This window comes from Drosophila ficusphila, unplaced genomic scaffold (genome assembly GCF_018152265.1).
Source record: "Drosophila ficusphila isolate 14025-0441.05 unplaced genomic scaffold, ASM1815226v1 contig_198, whole genome shotgun sequence".
In the NCBI taxonomy this organism is placed as follows: Eukaryota; Metazoa; Arthropoda; class Insecta; order Diptera; family Drosophilidae; genus Drosophila; species Drosophila ficusphila.
This window is the reverse complement of record NW_025064092.1, coordinates 2,004,075-2,029,832: the sequence shown is the minus strand read 5'-3', so window position 1 is coordinate 2,029,832 and position 25,758 is coordinate 2,004,075. Positions and strand designations below refer to the sequence as shown.

The following is a 25,758-nucleotide window of genomic DNA, read 5'->3' as shown; positions in this document are numbered from 1 at the left end:
CAAAAAGGTAGGTAAAAAGGAAAACAGTTAAAACCTTTTGCAGCATATTCCTTTTTTCAGTCATTGCTATTTATATTTTGTTACTTCCTTACAATTAAAACGAGAATATTTTTAAAGTATTTAAATCATTTTGAATTTTTGCACCGAGTGCCACAGCATCCAGCTCTTCGTCGCGCTGTGCTGCGGCCAGTTTGCCTATCGGCAATCGATACCTTGGCCAATAACAATAACAATAACAAAATCAGCTGCAGTTTGTGCCACGCAAAAAATTGCCCAAAAAAACTAGACAAAATTCGCCCCAAATCCTTAGTTCAGCCGCAAAAAAAAACACAAGAAAGTGATCGAGAAGCACAACCACGCCCCCGACCGCCCCCCAAAAAGATGTCGTGGCTGAATAACAGTCTCAGCACGCTGAAGGGCCAACTGACCAACTTGGCCCAGGAAGTTTTGGCCGAAACGGCAGGACCCGGCGATCCGGAGTTCGAAGGACATGGTCAGAGTGCCGAGCAGCAGGCCAAAACGTCGCTGCAATTGCTGGCGGAGACGCAGGAGCAAAAGGAGCAGCTGGACAGGCGATGCGAAGAGAAGGATCGGGAGGTGAGTCCACCAGTCTCACTTTTGTGGCTTCGTCACTCACATAGATCCCCTTTTCTTATCCCCCACATCCAGATTGCCGCACTGCGAAGAGAATTGTCGAAATTGAAGCAGCAGGAACCGAAAGGCAGCACATCAGCGAAGGAAAATCAACTGGTAAGTGGAACCTGCAGCTGGCTGCCGGGCCAACCCATTTCCGGTGCCCTCTCCACCTTCCAGGAATCCCCAATCCACCACTGCACTCCAGTGTTTGCCCGGCTTTATCTTTCGGCCGCGATAAGCCCAGCTCTCTTTCGGCCACATATCCCTGTATTAATATTTAAACTGCGATAAGCTAGGAGTCGGCACTACCCGACTTTTATCTGCAGTTTCTCGTTTTTTATTTTACCTGATGCCACACAATGTTGCCCACACAGAAAGAAATGTAGCTGTGGTATTAATCAGTTGGAGAATTTCGATCCGATAAATGGTTATTAGGATAGCAGAAAGTGATCATCGAAAGCTTTAAGCAAAATTTGTTTTCTGACTCTCTTATCGTGTATACATAAAATCAATTAAAGTATAGGAAATATACCCACTTAAAAGACTTTAATTCTTACATTCAGCTTTGGACTTAATTTTTACTTAAGTAGAGTGATAACAATATCACAAAAAATATATTAAGCTGAGAAAAGAAACAGGCCTTACATTGTTCTCATAGCAATTTCATTTGAAAAATATCAATATCTATTTTACTTTATGTCTAGTTGTTTTTTTCTCCTGTATCACTTCCGCTACGCGTTGGAAAACGAAATTGAGAAATTTCTATTTGATTTCCCATTCGGTTGTATGTATTTGCCTGGCTGTCATAAATCCCTGGTCTCCTTTTTGATCACCCCATATGCCTATTGGCCTTATCTAGGAGTGCGGCTAACCCTATCGCTGCTCCCCGTGCGACAACTGCTTGTTTAATTTACCGAATTATTTCTGATTAGGCAAGTCGTTAAAGAGCAACCCTAAGTGCCTCTGATTTCCGATGCCACTTCGATGGGGTTGTAAGTTGGAGAGTTGTTTGGGGGGCTCGAGGACCCACTGAAACACAACTGTACCTCTGATAAAAATTATTGCTTTTATTATTGTCCCATTGGGTGGAGTATCTGTTAGGTATTCAAACTGTTAAAATAAGTATATTTCTGTGGTCAGCAATGTTTCCAAAATATATGTAAATTCGGTTACTTACTATGGATATCAAATTTGATATGACATTAATGTTTCACAATTGTTTAATAGCTTACGTCATATATTCTTGTATCCCTTTAAACGTGGCTTCAATTGGTTTCCCATATTTTATATATCTGTTATATAGCTAATCGAATGTAAAAACTTCCTATCAAATTAGAGGAACATAAATTATAAGAGAAAATTGCATCATTTGATATTTATAGATAAAATATATACACTTGGCTTATCGGGACAGCCGAGATCTGAACAGTCAGCTATTGAGGAAATCAATATGAAAACTGTTATCAATGCCCTCCTCTGGTTCACTATTTGAATATATCTTTTGGGAAGTTTTTATGAAATTTAACTTTTTCAAAAATGTTACTTTGTGAATATTTTAGGGATTAAAACTTAGAAGTATACCCTTTCAAAATTGGGTTAAAGTCACAACATTAAGTATTTCATTCTGAAATCGAATCATTATCAATTACAAAATATTGGTGTTGATTGTTGAAGGAGTCATCATTTCAGTTTAACATTCTGAACTCGGTTCAAAGTTGGAAAACTTCAGGGCTCTGGATTTTTTTTAATGTGGTTCCCTGTCGATAATTTTGATGTGTGTTTTCCTCGCTTTTCCTTTCTGGGTTATCTCGGGGTGACTATCTGTGCTTATCAATCGGATCGATAGTCGGGCCACCATATTGTTTTGCATAATTGCGCCAGGCGGCCGGCGATAAGTGTGCCCTCATCTCATCCCCAACCCCCGAAGTCGGATTTGGGACATGGCAATCTGCTCCTGCCAACCATTATCATCCCCATTAGGCGGGCATTTGGGACATCTGCATCGCACCATGTTCATCGGCTGGTTATCTTATCCGGGTCGAGCTGGCCAGGATCGCAAAGGGGTTGGTGGCTTGGTCGCTTGGTGGCCTGGTGGCCTGGACCTGGGGGCCTATAAAAGCCCGGTTCACCTGCTGGCTGCCATTCACTCGGTTACGTGCGATCGATCCACGTAGGGCCTCCCAAAAGCCCGCATAAAGTGTTAATTTCCACTCAGTTATTCAGTTATTTTCCTTGGCATTCGGTGTGCTCAGTTTTGGCCTAAAAACAGTTCAGTTACAAAAGAAAAGAATTCGAAGTCAAACGCGATTTGCATTTGAAAATCGTGTGAAATTTCATTCAAAGAAGGCCACTCGCATTTTGTAAATTGTTCTTTTATTTTTTGTTCTTGTTTGTTCTTTGCATTTAATTTTATTGCCGGAAGTTTCTCTACGACTGCAGTTTTTTTTTTTCGTGTGTTCTGGTGTGTACTTTTTCGGTATTTATATTGGGTGAGTTGAAATAAAGGTTTTTTTTTTGTAAATTCCCATATGCAACAGGCAGCAGCGGCAAATTAGTCTAATTGTCAAATTTAAAAACGCAATGATTTGGTGGGCGCATTACGGTCAGGAATTAAAATCCAAAAACCCTCGACACGAGGCAGCGAACACGCAGCTGGCGTTGATAATGAGTTACCAAAAACTAAAAATAAAGGGGAATTAGGGGAGAAGTTTGGACCGACTTCCATTGTTGAAGAGACAGATTAGGCAGACAAGTATGTTTTTTAAAAATATATTTACGTTTTTCGAGTTAAAGAATGTAAAATTCGTTTATTTAGAATATAAAATTCCAGGTTTCTTAAATTTAATTTCATTATTTTATTATTACGTTTTTATATCTGACGCACAGGATTAAGTTTCTTATTTTTATATTTGTATATATTGATTTGGAAAAAAAGGAAAACCTAATTTTGTAATAGTAAAATCATCTTATAAACAGTTTCATGTTTCCTTTAACGATATATTTGTTTACAAAATAATTATAAAGTTAGAAATTAACATTGTTTATAAGATTTCCAGTAAGCATTATTTATTTTTTTGTGCTTTATCTACGCAATTTATATAAACCAAAATCGTGCGATATCTGACCAATTCGAACCAAGATGACCAATTCCACCAGATGGCGCCACTCAATGTCATTAGGCACCGGAAACGCGCCATATTTGCCATATTGACTGGCCAAATCAGATTTTACTGCGTGTTTTTCGAACACAAGCTACGTAGTATAGACATTGGAGGTATTAAATAAATGAATGAGCAGCAGCACTCCATATGCATAATCATAATTATCCGGCAAATCGTGGAGCTCTCCTGATGGCGATTGGCGTTCATCTTGCACAGATTTCATTAGAGCGGAAATGCTGATTGGTCGCTTGGTTGGCTCACTCGTTTGGGTCAGTGGGTGGTGGTGGGTGGGGTGGTCCGTTGGGCAGGTGGTTACTCCATTTTTTATACATATATATTTTTTTATATTTTTTTTTTGGACACGTCAACCGTCAAGAGGTAGAGCGAAACCGAAAACCGAATCGAGTTCCATTTGATAAACGCGGTTTGTTACGCTCGGCCAAACTGTGTCAAATGTGTCCCAGCTGCACTTGTTGCTACCTTAGTTTGCCCCCCTTTTCTCCCCTCCCCCCCCCTCCCCCTTTCCCCCCCAAAAGCACCTCGATTATTGGGGGACTGTGGGCGACATTTCTCCATTGGCCACGGATCGCGAGGTCTCCGTGTCCGATATTTCATCGTTCTAAACGTTTCCATTTTCCAGCTTTCCGCCCTTTCTGCCGTTCAAATTCGACATGGTTTATTTTTCATACTCCGGGTCTAAAAGCGACTAATGAACAGGAGCTGTTGAAATTTTAGACAGACCATGTAGTTTCCTCATTGTTTTTTGTTAGTCTTCCAGATTGGAAAAGAAAAGGACTTTTTAAAGTAAATAAGTTCTTCAATTTGTATATAAACTTTCAATTGAATTAGATTTAGATTGCCTCGAACATATTATATATGTTGTGGTCTACATAATTTTTAGAGCCCAACGAGCATTAATTTTTAAATGATTCAGTTGACTCCTTAATTTAATAAAACCTCTTTAAGAACATTATGGCAATCATTTATATAGTTTATTCTTAATAATGCTTGTTCAAAACATTCATTGAGGAATATAATTTTAAATTTGAATTCCTCTACTGATGTGAATTATATTTAATTTTTTTCCAAAAACCATTTGTGTGTTAAAAATGCAAACAACTTGCTTTTGATTTTACCAGTGTAACTCTTGTTCATGGAGATCTTCATTATTTTTGTTGTTCATATTTTTTTTTAATAACGTATTTGATAATCGTTGTAACTACGGTGGGGACCTGCACTTATGGTCAGCGAAATCATTCAGCTATGATGATGGCGATGATGATAATGCAATCATGAAATGTGGCTGCTGCTGCTGCGTTGTATTTTGAGCTCATCTAGGCACGAATGAAAACGACAATTTTTCGTTGGACTGCCTGGTATTTTTTGTGCAGTTGTTGTCACCGCCCAGCCACCCAACCACCCACCAATTCCGCCCACCAATTCGACCATCCCCCCCTCTCCAGTTCCCAGAAACTGACCCACGGCCAATGAGATGTCAAACGTTGCATGTCGCTAAGTGCAGTTGCAGTTGCAGTTTAAGTTGCTGCTGCTGTTGCTGTTGCTGCTGTTGCTGTTGCTACTGCTGTTGCTGCTGCAGTTGTTGTTGCTGTCAGTGGAGACCTGCAATTATTTTATAACATTTGTTGTTGCTGATGACTGACATTGTTCGGCTGCCCGTGGGTTCCTATAAACAATCAACGAAGCGAGCGGCCAATTTTCACTAACTGCCGCCAACAACTTCAACAACTCCGAACCAGCAAACGGCGAAACGTGGAAAATGGAAAATGAGCCAGAAAATGAGGTGGCATTTTCCAGCACCGCAGGTGGAAATGCTCTTTTAAAGTTTCTAATTTAACATATTTTAAAGTCAACAATTTTTTGAACTAAGGAAAGATCAAGAAACCTATTTTCATAAATTTTATTCATTACAATTATTCAAGATTGTTTCTATGATCAGTTTTCTTTGTCGACTAACCTCTTCAATAATTTAAATTGTATATACAAATTACAAATATTTGACTGTGCTACTTGGCAATACAATCTGTAATCCTTAAATTTAGATTTTATTTCAGTTAATAAGTACACATGCTTGTGCTTCCCAATTGAAATACCTTTTATAAGAGTATGTGAGTTTTGAACAATGCGGCGGACCTGTGTGGACCCAAAATCTTGGTCCAAATCAATTTGCTGCCTGTGAATGGGGACTTTAGCTTCAGCTTCCAACTCATTCTCAGTCACTTCCACATCCACATCCACATCCACATCGAAATCCACATCCACGAAGCGAGTCCATTTCCGTTTCCATTTAGCTTCGCGTGCTTCTAACGAGCTGCGCCAGCTTTCGAGGCCCAAATGTCGCTGTCGAGGGGCGTAGAGTGCAGGGAGCATCGAAAAGGGGGTTCCCCATTCATTTGCCAGAGTTGCCATGGCCACCAGCGAGTTGCTCAATCGCCGTCGCGTTTAACCTTCGCTAGTAATTGCATGTGCTCGGAGCCACCTCCCGAGATTTCAGTAAACAGATGCACATGCAGAACTCGGGCTCGAAGATCAGGAGCGCCATTAAAAGGGGTCGCAGTGTTTGAATAAATTAAAAGGGAAGAGAAGCCCGGAAAAGAGTTGCCCTGGCCAAGTTTGAAGCAAATTACTTGAACATAAAATGGATTCGTGTTCGGGTGAAACCTATCTCAATCTTGTTATTCAAATGTCTGGTAAAATACTTATAATTTGAGTTATATAATATATATTAACTATCTCTGCAGTGGAAAACATATTTAGATGATGGTTCAGAGTTCCCAATGCCATCTTAAGTTGTCATATTTTTGTATTGTTCCACCAACGCCTGTGCAATGCAGCTTGGCTCTTTGAAATTGGCCAAAATGCATTTGTCACGCAAGGTGCTCGACAACCCCGTGTATTTGCTGGCAGATTTGTGGCATTCTTTCGGCTGATTTATATCGAAGATTGACGGATTAGTGGGGCCTCCAATTGTCGTTCGCCGCTTTTGTCTCAAAGTTGTGTGTGGTTTTTACTTTGGCTCACTTCACATAACCTTCCTCTTGGCCACGTTGCCAACTGCTTTTGGCTCTAGGTCAGTTGTCTGTCTGTCCCCCTCTCTCTCCCTCCATCTCTCTCGCTCCCACTGCCACCCCCTCTTAGCAATTACGCAGTGCCACCCCCGCAAACTCCCCCCCTTAAATCTGGCTGACTGGCGAACAAATGCTAATAAGCATTAAATTATGAAAAGATTTTTCGTTTGCAGGCCAGTCGAGCCGTAAATGACGAAATTTAAGCATCCATATATTTATGGCCCAGAGTTTTTGCACTGGAAAACTACTGGCGGGGAAAACAGACAGGGGTAATCGGTGTAAGGGGAGGGGGGAGGGGGAAAAAGGGGGTTAGGAAAAAGCAAAGGGGGCTGCGTTTCGGCGAGTTTTATTGGCAAGTCGCGCAGTTGCATAAACACAAGCCGGTGACGACAGCAAATGGAAATATGTTCACCTGTACGCCAAGGCAGAAGCCACAACATTCAGAAAAAAAAGTGCAGAAAACGTATATATTTCAAACAACGAAACTAAAAACTGCAAACTAAAAAACCAAACAAAAAAAGCGAAAAAAACTGGAACACCTAAATGGCTCATAGTCCATAAAATAGGCGAACAAATTGAGCGAGGCAACCAGCGATTTCCCCGCCACTCTCGGCATTTTCCAATTAGTCCTCCTAAAAAATAATGCAGCAAAGTAAATGCGCATTGAAAGTCTTTATCTGAAGGTTAGACGGGGGAACAACGAAAGAAAAAGTAATAAAACTATTTTTAAGTTTAGCTTACACTATAAATAACCCGAAAACGAAATATCGCATAGGCATTTTAAATCGAAAAGTATTTCCAAAAGGCTGCTCTAATTTTTCAACAACAAAAACATTTTGAATTATTTAACTTAACAATTTTAGTGTAATTTAAGGGCAACGATATGCATTAGTTTTCCCCAAAAATCAGAGTTTGTTTGCTCTAGCTTAAATGGAAATGGGATTTGTTTGCCTTCAAGAAAAGTTAGTTTCCCCGTCTCCATGTTTGCCTTTTCATTTAGTTATCGTTAGAGGGATCTTGGCTGGCCCAAAACGAAAACAATTGCAGCAAGGCAAAAGATATAGAAACGGCGACAGGGAGACTCAGGTAAATGGGAGGTGAGAAAATCTAGGAGATAGGATGCATAGATTGCGACTCAAAATATAGAAATTATTGTGGCAGCATGAGTTTTTTTTAAAGCAATAAAGAAAGATATTAGGAAGTATATTTTAAAAGGTTACAAAAATTAGTTGAGTTAAGAGATGTTTTTGCGTAAAAAAAGTCAATTAGGAAAGAATAGGATTACAATTTCATAAACACCTGATAAATACGTTGAATTATGTTTTTTATATTTGGAAGTCAAGCAATTCAAATGATCTTCGCATTTCAATAAAAACCCCCTCAATAATTCTATATTAAAAGGGATCCTATTTGTATCTTTATACATTTCAAGCTTTAAATAGGCACAGAACTAGTAATATTATATTATTAAAGACTGAAAATATGTATCGAAACTATATTTGAGCTTGCCAAGAAGCTCTGAACTCGATCCCACACCACATCCGCTTCTGTAGTCCAAGTGCTGGCGACTGTATCTCCAAGTGTGGCTCCAAAGCCATGGAAATTGGCGTCTTTGCTCGAGCCGTGCATCTTTGCATCTTAAATGGAACGGTTACGAGCCGACTGTGTGCGACCGAATTGAAGCGCGTTATTTGAATTTGATTTCTTGTCTGAATTTTAACAGCAACGTGTTAAATGAATGCCAACACAAGAGCCGGCGGCTCGGTTCGCTCGGTTCGCTCGGTTCTTCATCTCGAATAGTATCGCCATCTCGACGGTGTCCGGTGTGGTGTCCGTTGCCAGGTAACTAGTATCTACCCATCGAGCGATACTCGCACCTATCCATCCAGCCAGCAGATCGCTCTCCAAGTGTTATGTACATATATAGTATATATCTATTTACCTCCATTTGACGCTCTGTTCCTCGGAATATCTTCTGCTCCAATTTGGTACAGATCGATTTTGGCTGGCGACGTCAGAGCTTTACGTTTCGTCATCGATACATCCGCACATCCGTATCCGCATCCGCATCCGTATAAGCATCGGGTATTCTTCTTCTTCTTTGCCATCCACGTTTCGATCTCTATCTCGATCGCCAGCCGTATCTTTCTCTATTTCTCCTTCGGTGACCGCTTTCTTTAACTTATGCACGTACCGCTTTTTGTGTGCTGGTACCGTGTTTTCCACATATTGATCGAACGTGTGCAAATAAAATACAATTTAAATATTTATTATCTTTGCAGTTCGTTAGCATCTTGTATCTGTTTAAGGCAGTGGAGTAGTTTCAGATAGTTTTTGATTGATGGATGCCTAACCTAAATAACTTTACATTTTTTAGAGCGGATATAACAAATGTTTTAAATGTATTTAATATTTCCAAAAGATCATTGTTTTGAGAAATCATAAAATATTAAATAGATTAAATAGTTTCATTCTTTAGATACAAAGATGTATATATTGTTATCTCTTCAAGATAAGATTATCATTACTTTTGCTGTAAGGATCTGTAAACCCCCTTTTTGGTGCGCCCCTGTTTTGGTTTGGTTAGTGTGGCCTCAATTCGAAATGGGGTCTCTTCCACCGCCCCCCGCGCAGCTTCTCTAGTTTTTTTTTTGACGCCCCTCAAAGGGGTTTTCTTAGACATAGTTTCCCACCTACAAAAAAAAGAGTAACCTCAGAAAACGAAACGATCCGTGGATAAAGTCACAACGGGGATGGGGAGGAATTTATTATACAATCGATTGGAACAATTGGCGCCACAGAGGCGGCGACTTTTTGAAGGAGTCATGAGGGGAGTGGGTAAAAGGGGGAGGGGGAGGGGCAAAAGGGGAGTCCGTACCCAGTACTTAACGCATGTTAACGCCACTGTTAACTTGCACGCCCGATTGATATGGATGTGGAACAAGGAAGCTAGCTAAGTACCGGGGTCTCCCCATCGATTCGCTTTGCATTCGCAACAGAACGAAATGCATTTGAAGAGCGTTTGTGCTTTTCGTTGGTGACTCCCCACTGCTGCCACTGCCACTGCCACTGCCGCCTTGTTGTTACAGTTGTTTTCCCCCGCCTATGTATTGCTGATAAAAGAAAAGCCCCAAAACTAATTAACGCCTGCAACATGTTTGCTGCCAGTACATAGGTATACTTTACACGTATGTAGATATACATATGTATATATATACACACTATAACCAACTGTTGATAGTACCCCAAGCCGAAAAGGTGCGACAGAGATGGAGGGAGGTTCCATGGGTTCTAGACGAGTGTGTGCGCCGGTGTGTTTCTACCTTCATGGGTTGACTGTATTTTTATCTGCTAATTAAACACAGACGCTCGATTGCGCCAGTAACAACAATAGCAACAACAGCAACAGCAAAGTCAGAAAACAACAAAAAAAATACACCAGTAATAACAGCCCGCTTAAAGTCAACGACGTGGCCATATGGAACACTCGTTCGTACCACTAGAATCCCAAATATATATAATATATACCATATAGACATAGCCGAAAATACAATCCGAAGTACCGCGGGACAATCTCTAATTGTGCTTGCACAGCGAAAAGACAAAAGTACGGTTTCGTTTTTCTCCAAAACCCGACATAACAAATTAAAACGGAGACGAGTCCCACTCTACATACATGTTATCTACATGGCACGTAATACCCATATGACAACTTTTGGGGAGTGGGGCTCTTATCCTGCCATCCCTTTCTAAGCCAAACCTTTTACGAGCTGGTGTGAGTGCGTGGATGTCTTCGCTATTTGTTTTCTTTTAACAACTGGCTATCTCCTCGCTCTCCAACGAGGAAGAAGTATAAAAAATATAGCCCCAATACAGTATAACATCTTTGAATAGGAAATATTTTACAATTTCCAATCAATAGGTTTGTTCAGTTCTTTAACCAGGAGTTTTTATAAATTAACAAGTATTGTACAAATATAAATAATTTTAGTCAGTTAGGGATGTAGATCAACTTTTTTTGTACAGATTTTTTTGATTAGGTAAGAAAGATTTTTTTTATTTGGTTTTTAAATTAAAAATCCAAAATGGATTATGTGCGAATGTTGTTAAATTCGAAACCTTACTAGTTTAAATACAAATAGAATAGTTAGTATTGGCTGTCGTTGGGAGTCTTGAGTTAAACTCCACCGGTTAACTTAAAATGTTGTTTAGTTTAACCTTATGATTTGTGTTTTTAATGCAGTTGAGTTACCTGTTGAAAGTTAAATTTTAGAAATTGCACATTTTTGAGGTCGTGATAGTGTTGCTGGACTGTAGCTGATTTTGACAGGCGGTGCAGCGTCGCAACGTCAGCGGCGGCAGAAGCGGTAGGGGCGGCAGAGGCGGTACAGACGACTGAGGAGATCGCAGAGCAGAGAGCACACACACAACACACACACACACACACACACACACACACACAGTACTGAGGCACTAAGCGCTGAGAACAAACAAAATGAGCAAAATAAGCAAATAAAGCCGTCTCCAGCGGTACAACAACAACAATACGGCCGACACACACTCACACATTGACAATTCTTTAAACAAAAAACAAAAAAAAAATGGAAAAAAAAGGAAAGAAAAAAAATAAAAACAACAACAAACGTCGCTTAATTTCAAGTTAAATAGCCGACGCGCATTATTTGAGTTTTGAAATGGAGAGCAAGTCGAAGTTGCTGGCAACGTGTGCATATCGCTATATATCCATATATCCACATATCCGTATATAGCCGTCCGTTGTCAAGTGAGGTTATGTACGCCACGGAGCAGCTCCCATGATGGATGTCTTTCCATTTTATCCATTAACCCCGTCGGTGCTATCTCCCAACCTGAGTTCGTTCTTTATCTCTGGTTTTAAAGTACCTTTGATGTGGATCAGAGTAGTGAATCACACTCGAGATTAACCGTATTAGCTTACCTAAAGTCCCTCTTTAATAACATCCTCTTCATGATCTCGTTAGAAATTGTGGGAACTTGGTCAAAGTATTCGAGCATACTAAAAAGGGTTCAAATTGCATACCTCTAAAATATAAGTTATAATAGGGTAATAACAATAATAATAATATCATGATAACGAGGTTTATTTTTTATTTGCTCTTTCAAGTAATATTTAAAATCTCTTATGTGATAAAACATGTAATTAATAATAAGTTAGATATAATAACATTTTGGAAATATCCGAAAGGGGGTTTTTTAATATGACAGTCAATGGGATTTTTGGATTTTGGTAATTATATTTTTATCTATGGCATACGATTGTGTGAGTCAACTATTTCACTGGTTTCTCCCTTCAATATCGTGTTTGAATTATGTTTAATAATATTCTCTGCAGAGTTCAACAACATTTATAAGCATTTTTATTTTTTACTGTAAATGAATAATTAAACAGTTCTGTATTGACACTTTTTATTTTAAGAAAATGATTTAATAGTTTGTATAATGCATTTTAAAGCACTTTCTTTTGTTTTAACTATGGGAAAAATTCATGTTTTGTGTATTTTGATTGGAAAAATCGTTTTTTACATATTTATTTAAAAATTATTTAATTTTTAGTCGGAAATAGAGTTTTTGAGATATTAATAATAAATTAATAGATCTGATAGCGAGCGATATGATCCTTTCTCGCGCCATCTTGTGTCTCTTTCTCTTTCTCTCGAACCGACTCTCCCACTCTCTCACTTTCTCCCCCGCTCTAGCTGTCTTTCTCCCCACATCGCTCTCCCTCTCTAGCCGGGCTTCGTTTCTGCTCCCGAAGTTCGGCTCCCCACTTCGGCTGCATTCGGGTGCAGTTCCGCTGCTTTCGACCGGCGGTCGCTATTTCCCGGCGGCCCACTGCACGCAGCGATCACTCGTCGATCGGTCGCTCAGCGGTGAAGACCTGCCGGTACCCTATCGCTCTGCCAACGGCTCTGCCGCCGCCTCTGCTCGCGCCGGCGTCGCCACCCCATCGTTACCGCCCCATTTAAAGCTTAGAAAAAACAACTCTATAAAGAACACTACAATTCTAAAGTTCTAATATTTTTTTTCGTTTCCATTGTTTTAAAATCGCGACGGTTAATCAAGTGAAAAATTTATACGATATGCAAGTCCGCACTTTTTTTTAACAACTTTTTTTATTTGTTTTCGCTTGTGAACAACGGCAATTACTAAATAACTGAATAAACGAAAATAAACAGAAGAGGAAAAACAGAAATATCCCCAAAAAAAAAAAAAAAAAAAGGAAAACCGAGGCATAAATTCTCTGCGAAGCTGCCAAATCGAAATTGAAAATCGCCGCTCAGCTGACGAGTAAAAACTGTAAGTTGTTGCTAAATGTAATTGTTGCCGTCAGTTAGTAATAATGCCCATTAACTTGGGGGCCAAGGGGAAGGGACTAAGTGCACGGGGTGGCCAGAAAGCCAGAAAGCAAGAAAGAGACGGCGATGCCCGAGAGTGACTTGGCTTAAACTTGAGTTATTCCTCGCGTTTTTTTCTGTTTTTTTTTTGGTTTTTGCCTCATCTTTTTTCCGTTTAAGCCCGCCTTGACTTTCGACTTTTGTCGCGTCTTGACATCTCCTCGTATTAACTATGTAATTTCCTCTTCGTTTTATTGCACTGCATACACTAAATTATTATTTTTATTATTACTCATTTGCTCAGCTCATGTTCAAAAAAAGTTTGCAAAAAAATGAATTCATATGTGTGTGGAGTACAAAAAAGTGTTAATATTCAAATTTAACTGGTGATTCTGATTTATGGTGAACTAAAAATTAGAATAACATGTGGTTGTTGTTTCAATCCTAAGAATGAATTATATTTATCAAAGTGTCTTATAAATTCCCCATTTGAAAATCAAAACTACTTCATAATTGTAACTACATTTTTTTACTTCAGTGCAGGAATGATACAGCTTTTTATTAGATTGTGTTCTAAATGTTATAGCCATAAATTTTCTAATATAGCGAACGTGTTCTTGAAATTTCTTTAGATTGTGTCATCACGAGAAGAGCACGTTTTTTTACAATCTATAGTGCAGAATGATATATGCCAGAGTCTGGCCAAAAAAAGCCGCCAGACAACCGATTTGAAATCGGAATGGGGATAGGAATTCTGTAGATAAGGATTTAAAACTTTCCATGGGCTTCCTATCGAGGTGGAGCACCAGTCTAATTGAGTTACTCCTTATCGCCATTGTTTCGATCAACCAATAATTTGTCACTTTCCATTATATTCATATCGGTCAACCGTGATTTGCCTGAATTCGAAAGTCTTGCCCATAATTTGACTATTATTTGCAAATCAGCTTATTAACTTAGCATTACTATTATTTAAATGAAAATCAGTACCAGTTAACTTAAGTTACGCTCTATTTACTTATTGAAAACCTAACCCCTGACGAATTATTATTTACTCAGTGCGCTTTCTAACTGGGAATTTCAAAGTAATTTGTTTAAACTAGAATTCCAACAGTCTGGGCCTAGGTCTCTAGTGGTATTACTCGGCTAGCACCACCCCTTCAAATGTTTTTATGGCCACAAAACGAACTTAGGAACTTAGCTGGGCATTGTTCCCAGTGATTTCTGGGTCCCTCGCAAATCTCCGATTCGCTGACACAGAATTCCGGGTATCGCCAGTGTTTGAATTTCGCTGCGGAATGACGAAAACCAAACACCACCAGAAACGGATCCCAGCTAACGGAAAAAGTGGAGAAGCGGAGCGCATTCTGATAAGCTCCGATTGCGATTCCAATTCCAATTCCAATTCCTATTCGAATTCCGATTCCGATTCGAATTCCGAATCCCCCAGTTCGCATTTCGAGATCCTAGACTCATCGAGGAGTTGGGTAAAGTACAACTCGGATCGGATTGGATCGCATGATTCAGCCGTGCCTCGACCAGCAAAAAAACAGGCAATCCGGTTAATGTTTATTTATAAACAAAATACAAAGCCCCACTGTCAGGAGAAATACAAAAAAAAAGGGGGAACTGCGGATATCTTTGTGGCAAAGGCAGCGATAAGATAAGGATTGGGGCTTTCGGTAGAAACGTCAGCGGGTTGGAGTGACTAAAGCGAAAACGATTCAAATTAATAATGATCGAGCAATGCTCCTCCACTCATATTTGTTTATATTTCCCGATAAATTGCACCCTTTCCGCTTTTTTTTTCTGCGGTTATTTGTAGTCACACCAAACGTACAGTAAAGATTCTTAAAGTTGAACTTAAAAACTAGATGAAACCATTTATTTTCGCTATAAGCTATCAGTTTAAATAATTTTTTTGTTTTACATGTTTCTTAAAACGTTACTTTGCAATAATCAGTTGGGTTTTCCCATTTTTTTAGTAAATAGTATAGTTCTTGGGGATTATTTATCGTGTTTTGTTCTTTTAACAATTTAACTTTGGGTTATTCCGTGCTCTGGATAAATAGTTTTTACTTACAAAAATGGAATTCAGTGGTATTTCTTAAAAGTCTAAGACTTTTTGGTTCTACTTTCCTTAGAATTTCACATTTGCGCTATCAAATTTCGGACGTGTTAATTTTATTACCAGAGTGACACATTCGTTTTTGGGGAAAGTAATTTGTGAAACTATTTCTTGCGAACTTCCGGTTGCTAGGCGGCCATTCTGCACCCTCTCTTTATGAAAAAAAAATAAAAACCTCCGACAACCTGCTGCTTAACCCCTGTGACAACATTACCATTTTATCTTATCGTGGCGGGAAATTTCGGTGGGTCGGCTCTCGTTTATGGCTACTCAGTGTTCAGTTTGTCTCTGCCCGACCATATATCTTTCTATATGACCTGCCCATATAGCCAGAGAGGTACACTCTCCCCCAGATTACACATATATCGGTCATATCGCGTATCAGTTACCTATGTGGCACGATTTTGAATGATCGATTGCTCTGTAGATCGCCGAGATCGAGATCGGTGGAATTTAAGCTGAGAGCGTGAATAATATTACCAATATTTGTTAACGAAACACAAGTGTTTTTTTCACACCCAAACCAAATGGCAGCCATGTTGCAAGTGGTTGTCGTTGTCGTCGTTCTCCGGTCTTTGGTCTTTCCTCCGCGAGCTGTTAATGTTGATAACCCAGTTTGCACAAGTGTCTTTTCGGCTTTCCTACACCGATATGGATACGGATACCCTAACCAGGCCGAGAGGGTATAATTACACACCCATGAACTGGAAGCGGGAAAGCGGGAAAGCGGAATATGCCGAACAGGCAGAACAAACAAACGGATCGGCGGCTATACATATATACACAAATGTCTATATGCTTATTACGAGCCAGTCTGCTTTGGGTTTTAAGTGTGGGAATGGCATTTCTGGTGGCTTCCACTCAGGGTCAACTCCGGTTTATCTTTGGTCTTTCGTTTGTGTATCCTTTTATGCAACTAAAGCAGTTTTTGGATCACAAGAAGAAGTGAAGCCAGTGTAAAAATGATTCAACTAAATATAAATAATAATTATATTCGATTTAGAAATAATACAGTTTTCAACGGCAAAGTCTGAATTTTATCTGCAAAATAGAAGTACAAAAAACAATACTTGTATATATACCAAAAACATTAACTTAACAGCACACCTTTTATTTAAATAATAACACTGAATATTGGGTTACCCAAATATTGGGTTAGCAACAGCATTTTTCTATAGCAATGTCATTGAATGTAAGGCTTGCTACTTATTAAAACAAATTTTATAGAGTTGGATAGACAGCAAAATACTTGTTTAAAATATAAAAAACCCCCATTAGCTGGAGACAATTTCCATAGCATTTATCCCAGTTTTTATCAGTAACTTGGTTTATTATTAACCAAGTCTATGCCAAATGATTTCATGTATTCAAATGCCTTTCTGATTCATCGCTTTAAATACAGGGATGTGTGCATAGACACATGCATGTCGTTTGAGCTAATTTTAATTAACTTGCCATTTTTTCAAATATTTATTTCGTGGCCCGTTTCCCTGTTGTTGAACGTTGTTAATTTTATTTAACCCATTTTTTTACGGCCCCGGCCATTTTGTTGGCGCCCGCTAAGCGGTCTCGTCATGGGTTTTATGGGGATTTCGTTGTTGGGACCTTATCGCTATGGCCGTCGGCGTCGCAGTCTCAGGCGACGTAGCTGTCGACGTCGCTGTCGGCTGTGTCGGCCATCTTTGCTCAACTCATCCATAAACTCATTAACGCGCGCATGTCTCACGCGCCGACTTTTGCCGGCGGAACTTGCACCTGTCGCACCTGTCTCCTCCCCCCACCCGAAAGCCACTTTTCCCCCGCATCTCCTCCTGCCATTAGCGCCTCCAATTGACCTGGTTTTCCAATCGAACCTGGGGAAGGAGAAGGGGGAGGAGTAGGAGGAGGAGGAGGTGCCCGAAGTGGGTGGCGCAGGCGCAGCAGTTGCCACAAAGTGCGGATTGGCGGCTAGGATGTAATGAGCTGGGTGTGAAATCCATTCAACCAATCCAAATCCAAGCAAACCCATTCATACATACATATGTGGATCTAAGAAGTACAGTTGTGTTGATTATTGGGTTTACCGTTAATATTGTAATGGAAGAGTGAAATATTCTTTTCCAAACATTACTAAATATTTGCGGTTTAATCACGGTAAATTGTCATTCAAATGCAGCATTTTTGAAATCTATCAGTGCTAAATAGGTACTTACTTAATTTAAGAATTCAAAAATAAATTCTATAATCTCAATCCAGGCTTCGATTAAAAGGTTGTTTAAATAACTATCCAGACTGGTTTATTTAGAACAAATGTTTTTTGAAATACAATAGAAAACTGCGATTTTTTTAAATATCCTCATCGTTTGAAGTTACTTTAATTTTGTTATAATTAAAAACAATAGCTATACTTAAACAATTGGTATAGACACCTTCCAGAACTGTGTAGATTTTTTAAAATGATTAACGGTTCTGCTCTCGGTGACCATTTAATAACCCAAAATTAAAACGGAAAGCTAGTAGATAGTGTGTTTTATAATTATAAATATTAAATGCGGAGGGTTTTAACACAACCCTCAATTAGGTACCTACCTTTTCTAAAAATGATTTTCTGTATTTCCTATCCACAGCAGAATGAGGATCAGAATGTGGAGGACAGCTGGTGCTGGGAGCCCGATGGCGGAGCCGAGGAGAAGGGAGCCACTGCCGCCGGATCGGGCGATAGGATCGGAAAGGAATCCGGACTGGTGGACATTGCCTTGGGTTCCAACGATGTCGCTCGGCTGAACAGCCGCATTGCGGAGCTGGAACAGCTGAATGCACAGCTAAACTCCTCGCTGGAGGAGCTGGACTCGCAGCACGAGTTGGCCATGCAGGATGTGCTGACCCACAAGACGCAGCTCTCCGTTCAAGTGGCCACTCTCAAGCAACTCCAGGCGGATCGCCTGGTGGAGCACGAGTTGTCCAATGCCAGGCAGCAGAAGCAGTTGCTGGAACTTCAGGAAGCAGTCGCAGCTGGAAAGGATCTGCAGGAGCAACTGCGGCAGAGGATCGATCAGCAGGCAAGCGAACTGAAACGCAGTGTCACCGAACTCGCCGAGATGCAGGAGCTGCTCGACAAACGTGGCCAGGACAATGCCGAGCTGATCGAACGCGTTCGCCTGGCGGAAACGGAAAGGGAACGCCTGCTCAAGGATTTGGAGGAATTGCGGCTGGCGAAGGAGAAGAAGACATCGGAGTCGTCATCAAACAGTTCCTCCACCGGAAAACACAGCGAGGATGAGTTCATTGTGGTGCGTCAAGCGGATGCCACTGGTTCCGGTTCTGGTTCCGGTTCCGGTTCCGATCCCGATCCAGATCCGGAGGTGACCTCCCCGCCCTCGAAGGAGAAACTGCGCGACAGGCTGGTCTCACTGGAATCCCAAATCTCCCAGTTGACCCTCTCCAACAATCAGATGCAGGATGCCCAGTTGGAGAAGCAACTGGCCAACAATCTGTTGAGTGAACAACTGGCGGAGCTGGAGAAGCGCCTGCGATTGAGCGAAGCGGAGAAGGAGCAACTGCAGCTGGACTTGCAGCTGCGACTGCAGCAGTTGACGGTGCAGAATCAGGAGCTGAAGCTCCACGCGGAAGCGGAGCAGGAGGGTCATGCCCAGGATCTCGAGGAGCAACTGGGTGCTCTGCGGGAGGATAACCAGCGATTGCGCCAGGAGCTGGATGCCAGCATTGCGCAGGCGAAGTTCCGACAGGCGATCGCCGAGGAGAAGCAGGAGATCACCGATCTGGATGAAACGGAAACGGAGTATGGCAGCTATGAACTGGAGAAGCTGCGTGCTCTGCTCCAGGCGGAGGTGGAGAACCGCTTGAGCAGCTCCTCGCATCCGCAGCAGAAGTTGGAACGGGCATGGAACTCCCTCACGGAGCGGTGGCATCGCTTGGACATCGTGGAGCAGCGACTGGCGGAGGTGCAGAACCAGCAGTTGGTCAGCGAGCACGAGAAGAAGACCCTCGAGGCGGACATCTCGCAGTACATCCTCCAGTGCGACGAACTGATGAAGAACAACGAACTCCTGCTCAACGAACTGGACAAATACAAGCGCAACAAGTTGGAAACCATCGAGGAGCATCACGAGGAGACGATCGTCCAGCTGGAATCGCAGTTGGAGGAGGCCAAACAGCGACTGGAGTCGTCGCTCGCCAGCCAAAGGCAATTGGAATCCCAACTGAAGGCCAAGCAGGAGAATCCTTCCCAGGAAGGCGAGTTGCTGGCCAAAATGGAGCAGAAGGTTCAGGAGCAACTGCAGCTGCAAGAACACCTCGCTTTGGCCAAAAAGGAACTGGTCGAGAAAACCAAGTTGCTGGAGAGAAACGAGGAGCAATTAACTAAGCAGCAGCTGCAAATTCAAGCAGATCAGGAAAAGTTGGAGGAGCTATCGAAACTGCGGGAAATACTGCTGCAAAAGGAGCAGAATCTCAAGGTTCTAGAGGAGCAACTAACCGCCGTCACAAAGGAATTGGAGGAGAAGTCCGTTCAGGCAAAGATCATCCAGGATCAGCACAAAATCCAGTTGGCAAAAATCCAAAACCAATTGCAGGCGGATCAGGAGAAGCTCAGGGAGCAGCTGCAGCTGCAGGACAAACTGGAGCAGCAGAAGGAGCTCATGGAGGTGGACCAGAACCAACAGCTGACGGCCATCAAAAGGGAGCTATCCGAGGCAACAAGCCAACTGGATGAGTGCCAGGAGAAGCTCACCGCCAAGGAGGCTCAACTGGCGGAGATCCAACAGCAGTGGCAGGAAGTCAACGAGGAAAGGGAGAAGCTACGCGAGGAACTCCTCAACAAGGAGCAGGAGTCGAAAGGGGAATCCGAAGAGGGTAAACGCATTCAGGAGCTCCAAGATGATCTGCAAGCCAAGGAGCAGGAAATCCAGAAAAACCAGGAGGAGCTAAGCAAATTACAAGCGATAGTCAAGCTAAACGAAGAGCAACTCCTGGCCAGGGAAACGGAGATCCAGGAGCTGAGCCAAAGCCAACAGGCTGCCGATCAGAGCCAGCAACTCCAGCAGACCATCGAAGCCTTCGGCCAGGAGAAGAACGAACTGATCAAGGCGCTCCAGCAGAAGCACCAGGAGAATACCCAATACTACGCGGAGATCCAGCGTCTGCAGCCCTTCGAGCAGCAGCTCAAGGATCTCGTCAAGGAGCGCGAGAAGCTGCAGGACCAGGTGGCGTTCCTCAAGGAGAAGTCCGACATACTCACCACGAATCTTCTCACGGAACAAACCAACCAACGACTCCTGCAGCAACAGCAGGCGGATTCCCTGGAGCAACAGGCGAATGTCCAGAGGGACTTGGAACGACTGCGCGCCCATCTCCTCGAGGTGGAGGAGCTGCACACCCAGGAGTCCGTGGAGCTGCAGCGCGATCTGGAGGAGTCGCGTTCCCGCCAGGCGATCCTCGAGCAACAGGTGTCCAAATCCAGCACCGCTTACACTTCAGCCAGGTAAAAAAATCAGAAAAAAAAAAAAAAAAAAAAAAAAAAAAAGAAAAAAAAAGAAAAAAAAAGAACAGAAAATTATAAGGGAAAGGGAAAGGGGGAGTCACCTTGTCGTCGGTGGCCATTAGTCACATCATCTGGCGATAAGCGATCGAAGCTGGCTAATTGCATTCGCCACATGTTCCCACACGATTCCGTTTTCCATTTTCTGTTTTCCATTTCCCGCCGGCGAATTTAGACCGTGCAAATTGCCTTCCATATTTCCGCATTTCATGGCGACTCGAGTTCGACTTCTTATCGCCAGATGCTAAATCAATTTCGCACTGGGCAGCCAGTAAAATACAATAAGTTATATAAGAGTCCTTACTACCGATTCTTTGGAACTGAGATTCGAGATAAGGAAGTTCAGGTTTAGGATATTCGAGTTGTGGGTCTTTGACTAAGGTTTCAATAGTAAAGAAAACATTTAAGATTTGCCTCATTTTCTGAGTTATTGAATTCTTATTTATTCAGTTAGAAAAATCACAAAAAAAAAAAAACCAATGGAATAGAGGTGTGAAAAAGTGTACAGTAATTTACTTCTAAGAAAATTATCCATCAAATTTGTATTTATTTCATGCCTATTGTGTTTGACTAACCTAACAATTAAATTTGTAAATTTCAAAACTGAAGCTGAAGATCGATAAACCATCTCGAATTCCGCCAAAATCAATTTATTTCATGTGGGGAATGGTTTTAAAACTTAAATGCCTTTTAATGTAGAAAAAAGATAGAAAGTTTATATTTAAAAAGATACAAAGTTCATACTACAAAAAATGTACAATGAACTCCTAGTACATTTCAGCAACTAAAATTAATTAAATATATTTACTTTATTTTTTTTGTGGTTTCAGTATCCGTGCCAATCAGCAGGCGGAAACCCTCCAGGCGCAGCACGCTCTGCTCCAGCAGCAAAGGGATGAGCTGCTGGCCAAACTGGGCCAGTACGAGGATCGCGAGTTGAAGCAGCAGGCGGCGCTCACCAATCTCCAGTGCGCCCTGGAGCAGTTCCAAAATGGTAAGTCTACAGATTACATTCCTCACTCTAAGTAAGCATTTAATTCTTATTGTAAATCTCTGTCCATTTCAGACAAGGACCACGACATCGAGATGGCCACGCAGCGCATTCGGCGGGAAATGCAGATCCAATTGGACCGGCAGGGTCAACTCCAATTGGAGATGGCTGCACTGCAGCAGCAGCTGGCGGAGGCCAATCAGGGATTGAGGGCAGCGGCTCGTCTCTCCGATCAACTGGAGGCTGGCCAGCAAACCATCGCCGTTTTGCGGGATGAAGGTAAGTAACCAGGTCAATAGAAAACCACCAAACGGTGGAAAGTTCGGTGATAGGAACTCCAAATGAGGAGTTCCGTGTGTGTAACCTCAAGACTCTTTTTGACTAACCCAAAAAAACCTGTCGAAGCACTCTGGCATCCCCGGCATGTTCTTAACCCTTTGGTGTTGCACCTTCAGTGTTTCCAATAATAAAAATCAATCACGCATTCAAAAAACCTTACCCCCAAAATAATAAAAACAGCACAAAAACCCCAAATGGAAAATGTTTAGAATATAATTCTTGTACTTGTATTTCTTTTATTGGAGAGTGAGAGAGAAAGTATGTGTGTGCTAGAGGGAAAGCAAGAAGTAAGAAAGAGAGAGAAAAGTGTCACCTCACAGGATTCTCAAAGGTAAATATCAGCTGGTAATTCTGGGAGCTAAGCCTAAATATGAAACACTCGGAATTTCAGTTGGTATCGACTTTTTTGAATTGCATTTTATCACCAAAGCGCAAAAACCGAAAACCCAAACACAAAATAAAACCCCAACGCAAAATAAAAATTAAACATAAATTTGAAAAAAGAAAAAAAAAATACAGACTAAAAATTTAACCACAAAATCGAACGAAAAAAAGAGAACTAAGTAATACTCGTTAGATCGCACCTACGGCACGTGGCAATAAAAAACTATATTGGCTGTTAACTGCTCACCTCACAAAACAGGTAAAAGAAAAAAAAGATTGTTCGTCCGCTTGTGTGTCCGTTGTTGAACACTGCTGCTGAAAACCAAAGTTCCAAACCCCCTTTCCAACACCCCGAAAAAGTAGTTACGTTTATTAACCCATTAACGCTGCACCACCCAAACCACACGCAACTATGATTTACACTCCAACCACAGGAGGCCACTTCTGTACACTATAAAAAAAAACCTATAACGACTAGGTGCCTTCAATGTTGTGAACTAATTAGAAACAATTATGTGTACCCTTAAGTTGAGTTACTGTGATTTGTAGCCTTAGCTGTTCGTCTCGTTTGATTGTTGTGCGAAACACACAGAAACTATATTACACTCATGTCAGAAAACTACAAAGAGTTTTGCAAATCACTTACTATTTTATACGAATTAAATATTTAAAGAAATGAAGTTCATAAAACCAATTAAAAAATCTTTGAAGAACTTTTTCTGTTTGTACTTTCTGCATCTGTATCTCTGAAATCCGCACAATAAAAACAAGTAGAATATTTAAAGCTTTATCCCCCTACACTGTAACCCAATTTGCTGTCCTTTTATTTATTCATACACACCTAATATTTGTTGTTGCCCGTTGCGTTCTTGCTTTACTATTTTTATTTAGTATTTATATTTAGTTGAACTCATTGTTTATTTGATTTGAACAACTTGATGTTTTATGAGTTAGTTTGGTTCGATATGAGCGTTTAAGCACACGACACCCAGACACGAGGACCTCTACAAAGCGTAAAAACCGTAAACCGTACCATCCGTTATCCGTAATTCGTAACCCGTAATCCGTACCAAAAAAAAAAAAAAAAAAAACAATAAACGAATTGTATCTGCAGCATTGAATAATCTCAATTTGTAAATGTGAGCGGTATGAGCCATTTGACGCACTCACTTTGCAATTGGAGATTGCTCGAGACTGCGGCATATGCCACATTATATTATGTACACACCTTATATAGCCTCTCTCTATATATACATACTATATATTATATATCTGCCTATATCTACTTTGCATGTCTGCATTATGCATAAATCTGTATGTATCTATATACCCCTATATACTATATATTATATATGCCTCTAAATATCGTTTGGATATGCTGTCTACCTATCCTGTTGCTCTCGTTGTTGTTCCGAATTTGAATCTCGTTCTGAATCTAAATCTGTTTCCGTTCTCGTACTCCCGTTTATCCCGATTACCCTATTTTTTTTTTTTGTTATTTTTATTTCTGATTTTTGATCTTTGAATTTGCATTTCCCCGCATTGGCCCAAAGCACAGATGAATAAACCAAACCAAGTCGAAGCAAACCCCAGCCAGGGTAAACCAAAGTAAACCAAACCAGAGCAGAGCACTCTTGACCAGCCATTGGAGCAGTAGCACTTCAATCGGCCCTCGGGAAGTGAAGGACCCAATCGAAAGAAGAGAGCAGCGTCTGTACGGTTGAGTATTACATCAGGTACTGGTGTGCCTAAAATCGAACAACCAGTACTTATGTCATACTACGCCGTGCACCGATCGCACTAACCGCATGCCAACCAGAACCCGAGAAAACCAAACCAATCCACGCGCGCGCTTTACTCAGTTTACTTAACAAATAACCCCCTTTAATAGTTAATCCTCACTATAACCATTTTGATTGCTAATTCCTATATTTTCTCTGCCATTTTTCCTGCCTAGTGGAGGGTTTGAAGGAGCTGAATGGCCAGCTGGAGCAGCGATTGTCGAGCAGCGAGAGCAGCCAAACGGACAAGATTGACAAGAGTCTGATCAAGAGCCTGCTCATTGGCTATGTGGTCAGTGGACATGCCGGGGACAAGCAGCAGGTGCTCCGCATGATCTCCTCTGTGCTGGACTTCAATGCCCAGGAGGCGGACAAGGTGGGCTTGAACAAGCAGCAGAGCAGTTGGTTGGGCGCCATTTTGGGTGGCGGGCCACAAACAACGGCAGGAGCAGGTGAGCTCTTTACACCAGAATCATTCTGGAATATAGTTTATAATATGTATTTTTCCCTCCCCAAGGATCTTCGCGTGGCAATGAGAACTTGGTGCAGGCCTTCGTGCAATTTCTGGAGCAGGAATCCCAGCCACAGACTCAGGCGCAGTCGCGGCCCACACTGCTCAGCATGACGGGTCAACTGGAGGCGGGGGGCTCCTCGAATTCCGCCTCCTCCGTTGCCACCAGCAGCACCACCACCTCCAACTCCTCCTCCTCGCATCTTCCCCTGCCGACGACGAGTTCACATCTTTTACCAGCGGTGCCAGCTGCCAGTGCTCCCGACTTGGCACCACCCGTCGGTGGATCACCGCAGTCGCTGGCCATGGGCTCCAATGAGTTTGCACCCACACGCAACTCCAGCTCGATACTGAAGGACATTCTCAGCGACTCCTGATTGTTGTAGAACTGGCAGATGGCCGGCTTCACATCCACTTTTTTTTCTCTGCGTAATTTTAACATATTTTTATGACACTTTTGAACGTGCAATCCGGCGCCTGTATTCCCCACATATTATATATCTCGCTATATATATATATAGTTATATATTTAAACCTCAAAGGGTGTGTTCTCCCCTACCCCCCCTCCCAAGAAAAAGAAAACTGTAAAATGTCTGTGTGTGTGTATATGTGCAGCGCTAGCAATTTGTAAATATGTAATATGCAATTTGAACATGTCAAGAGCGGCAGCAATGGGGTTAAAGCACGCCGTGTTAACCCTTATTGCCTGCCAGTGACACGCCTTCACAGCGGCCTTGCTAATGACTAGCCGCCAAATAATAATAAATAATAAACAATTAAATAATACAACGCGCACTCGAAGTTTTCATTTGCAAGTGCCACTGCAGTCGA

The 25,758-nt window shown here is 41.6% G+C and overlaps 1 protein-coding gene across 2 annotated transcripts; it reads left to right on the top strand.

Moving 5' to 3' along the window:
- The first annotated feature begins 235 nt into the window (after nucleotides 1–235).
- Nucleotides 236–25,716, top strand: LOC108094584 (trichohyalin). 2 transcript variants are annotated; one of them, XM_017195202.2, is made up of 7 exons: nucleotides 236–597; nucleotides 670–750; nucleotides 17,995–20,864; nucleotides 21,752–21,915; nucleotides 21,988–22,191; nucleotides 24,593–24,868; nucleotides 24,934–25,716. In XM_017195202.2, the coding sequence occupies exons 1-7, from the start codon at nucleotides 382–384 to the stop codon at nucleotides 25,302–25,304; spliced, it is 4,182 nt and encodes a 1,393-aa protein (XP_017050691.1). In that variant the 5' UTR covers nucleotides 236–381; the 3' UTR covers nucleotides 25,305–25,716. The 2 variants fall into 2 exon arrangements, with proteins under 2 accessions (XP_017050691.1, XP_017050690.1); XM_017195201.2 differs by having other exon boundaries at nucleotides 17,992–20,864.
- The last annotated feature ends 42 nt before the right edge of the window (nucleotides 25,717–25,758 follow it).

Excerpts from the sequence above, each read along its gene's own strand:
- LOC108094584 (XM_017195201.2), top strand. The coding sequence starts at position 382 with ATGTCGTGGCTGAATAACAGTCTCAGCACGCTGAAGGGCCAACTGACC. Across the intron at positions 22,192-24,592 it reads CGCCGTTTTGCGGGATGAAG|TGGAGGGTTTGAAGGAGCTG; the intron begins GTAAGTAACCAG and ends TTTCCTGCCTAG. Across the intron at positions 24,869-24,933 it reads ACAAACAACGGCAGGAGCAG|GATCTTCGCGTGGCAATGAG; the intron begins GTGAGCTCTTTA and ends TCCCTCCCCAAG.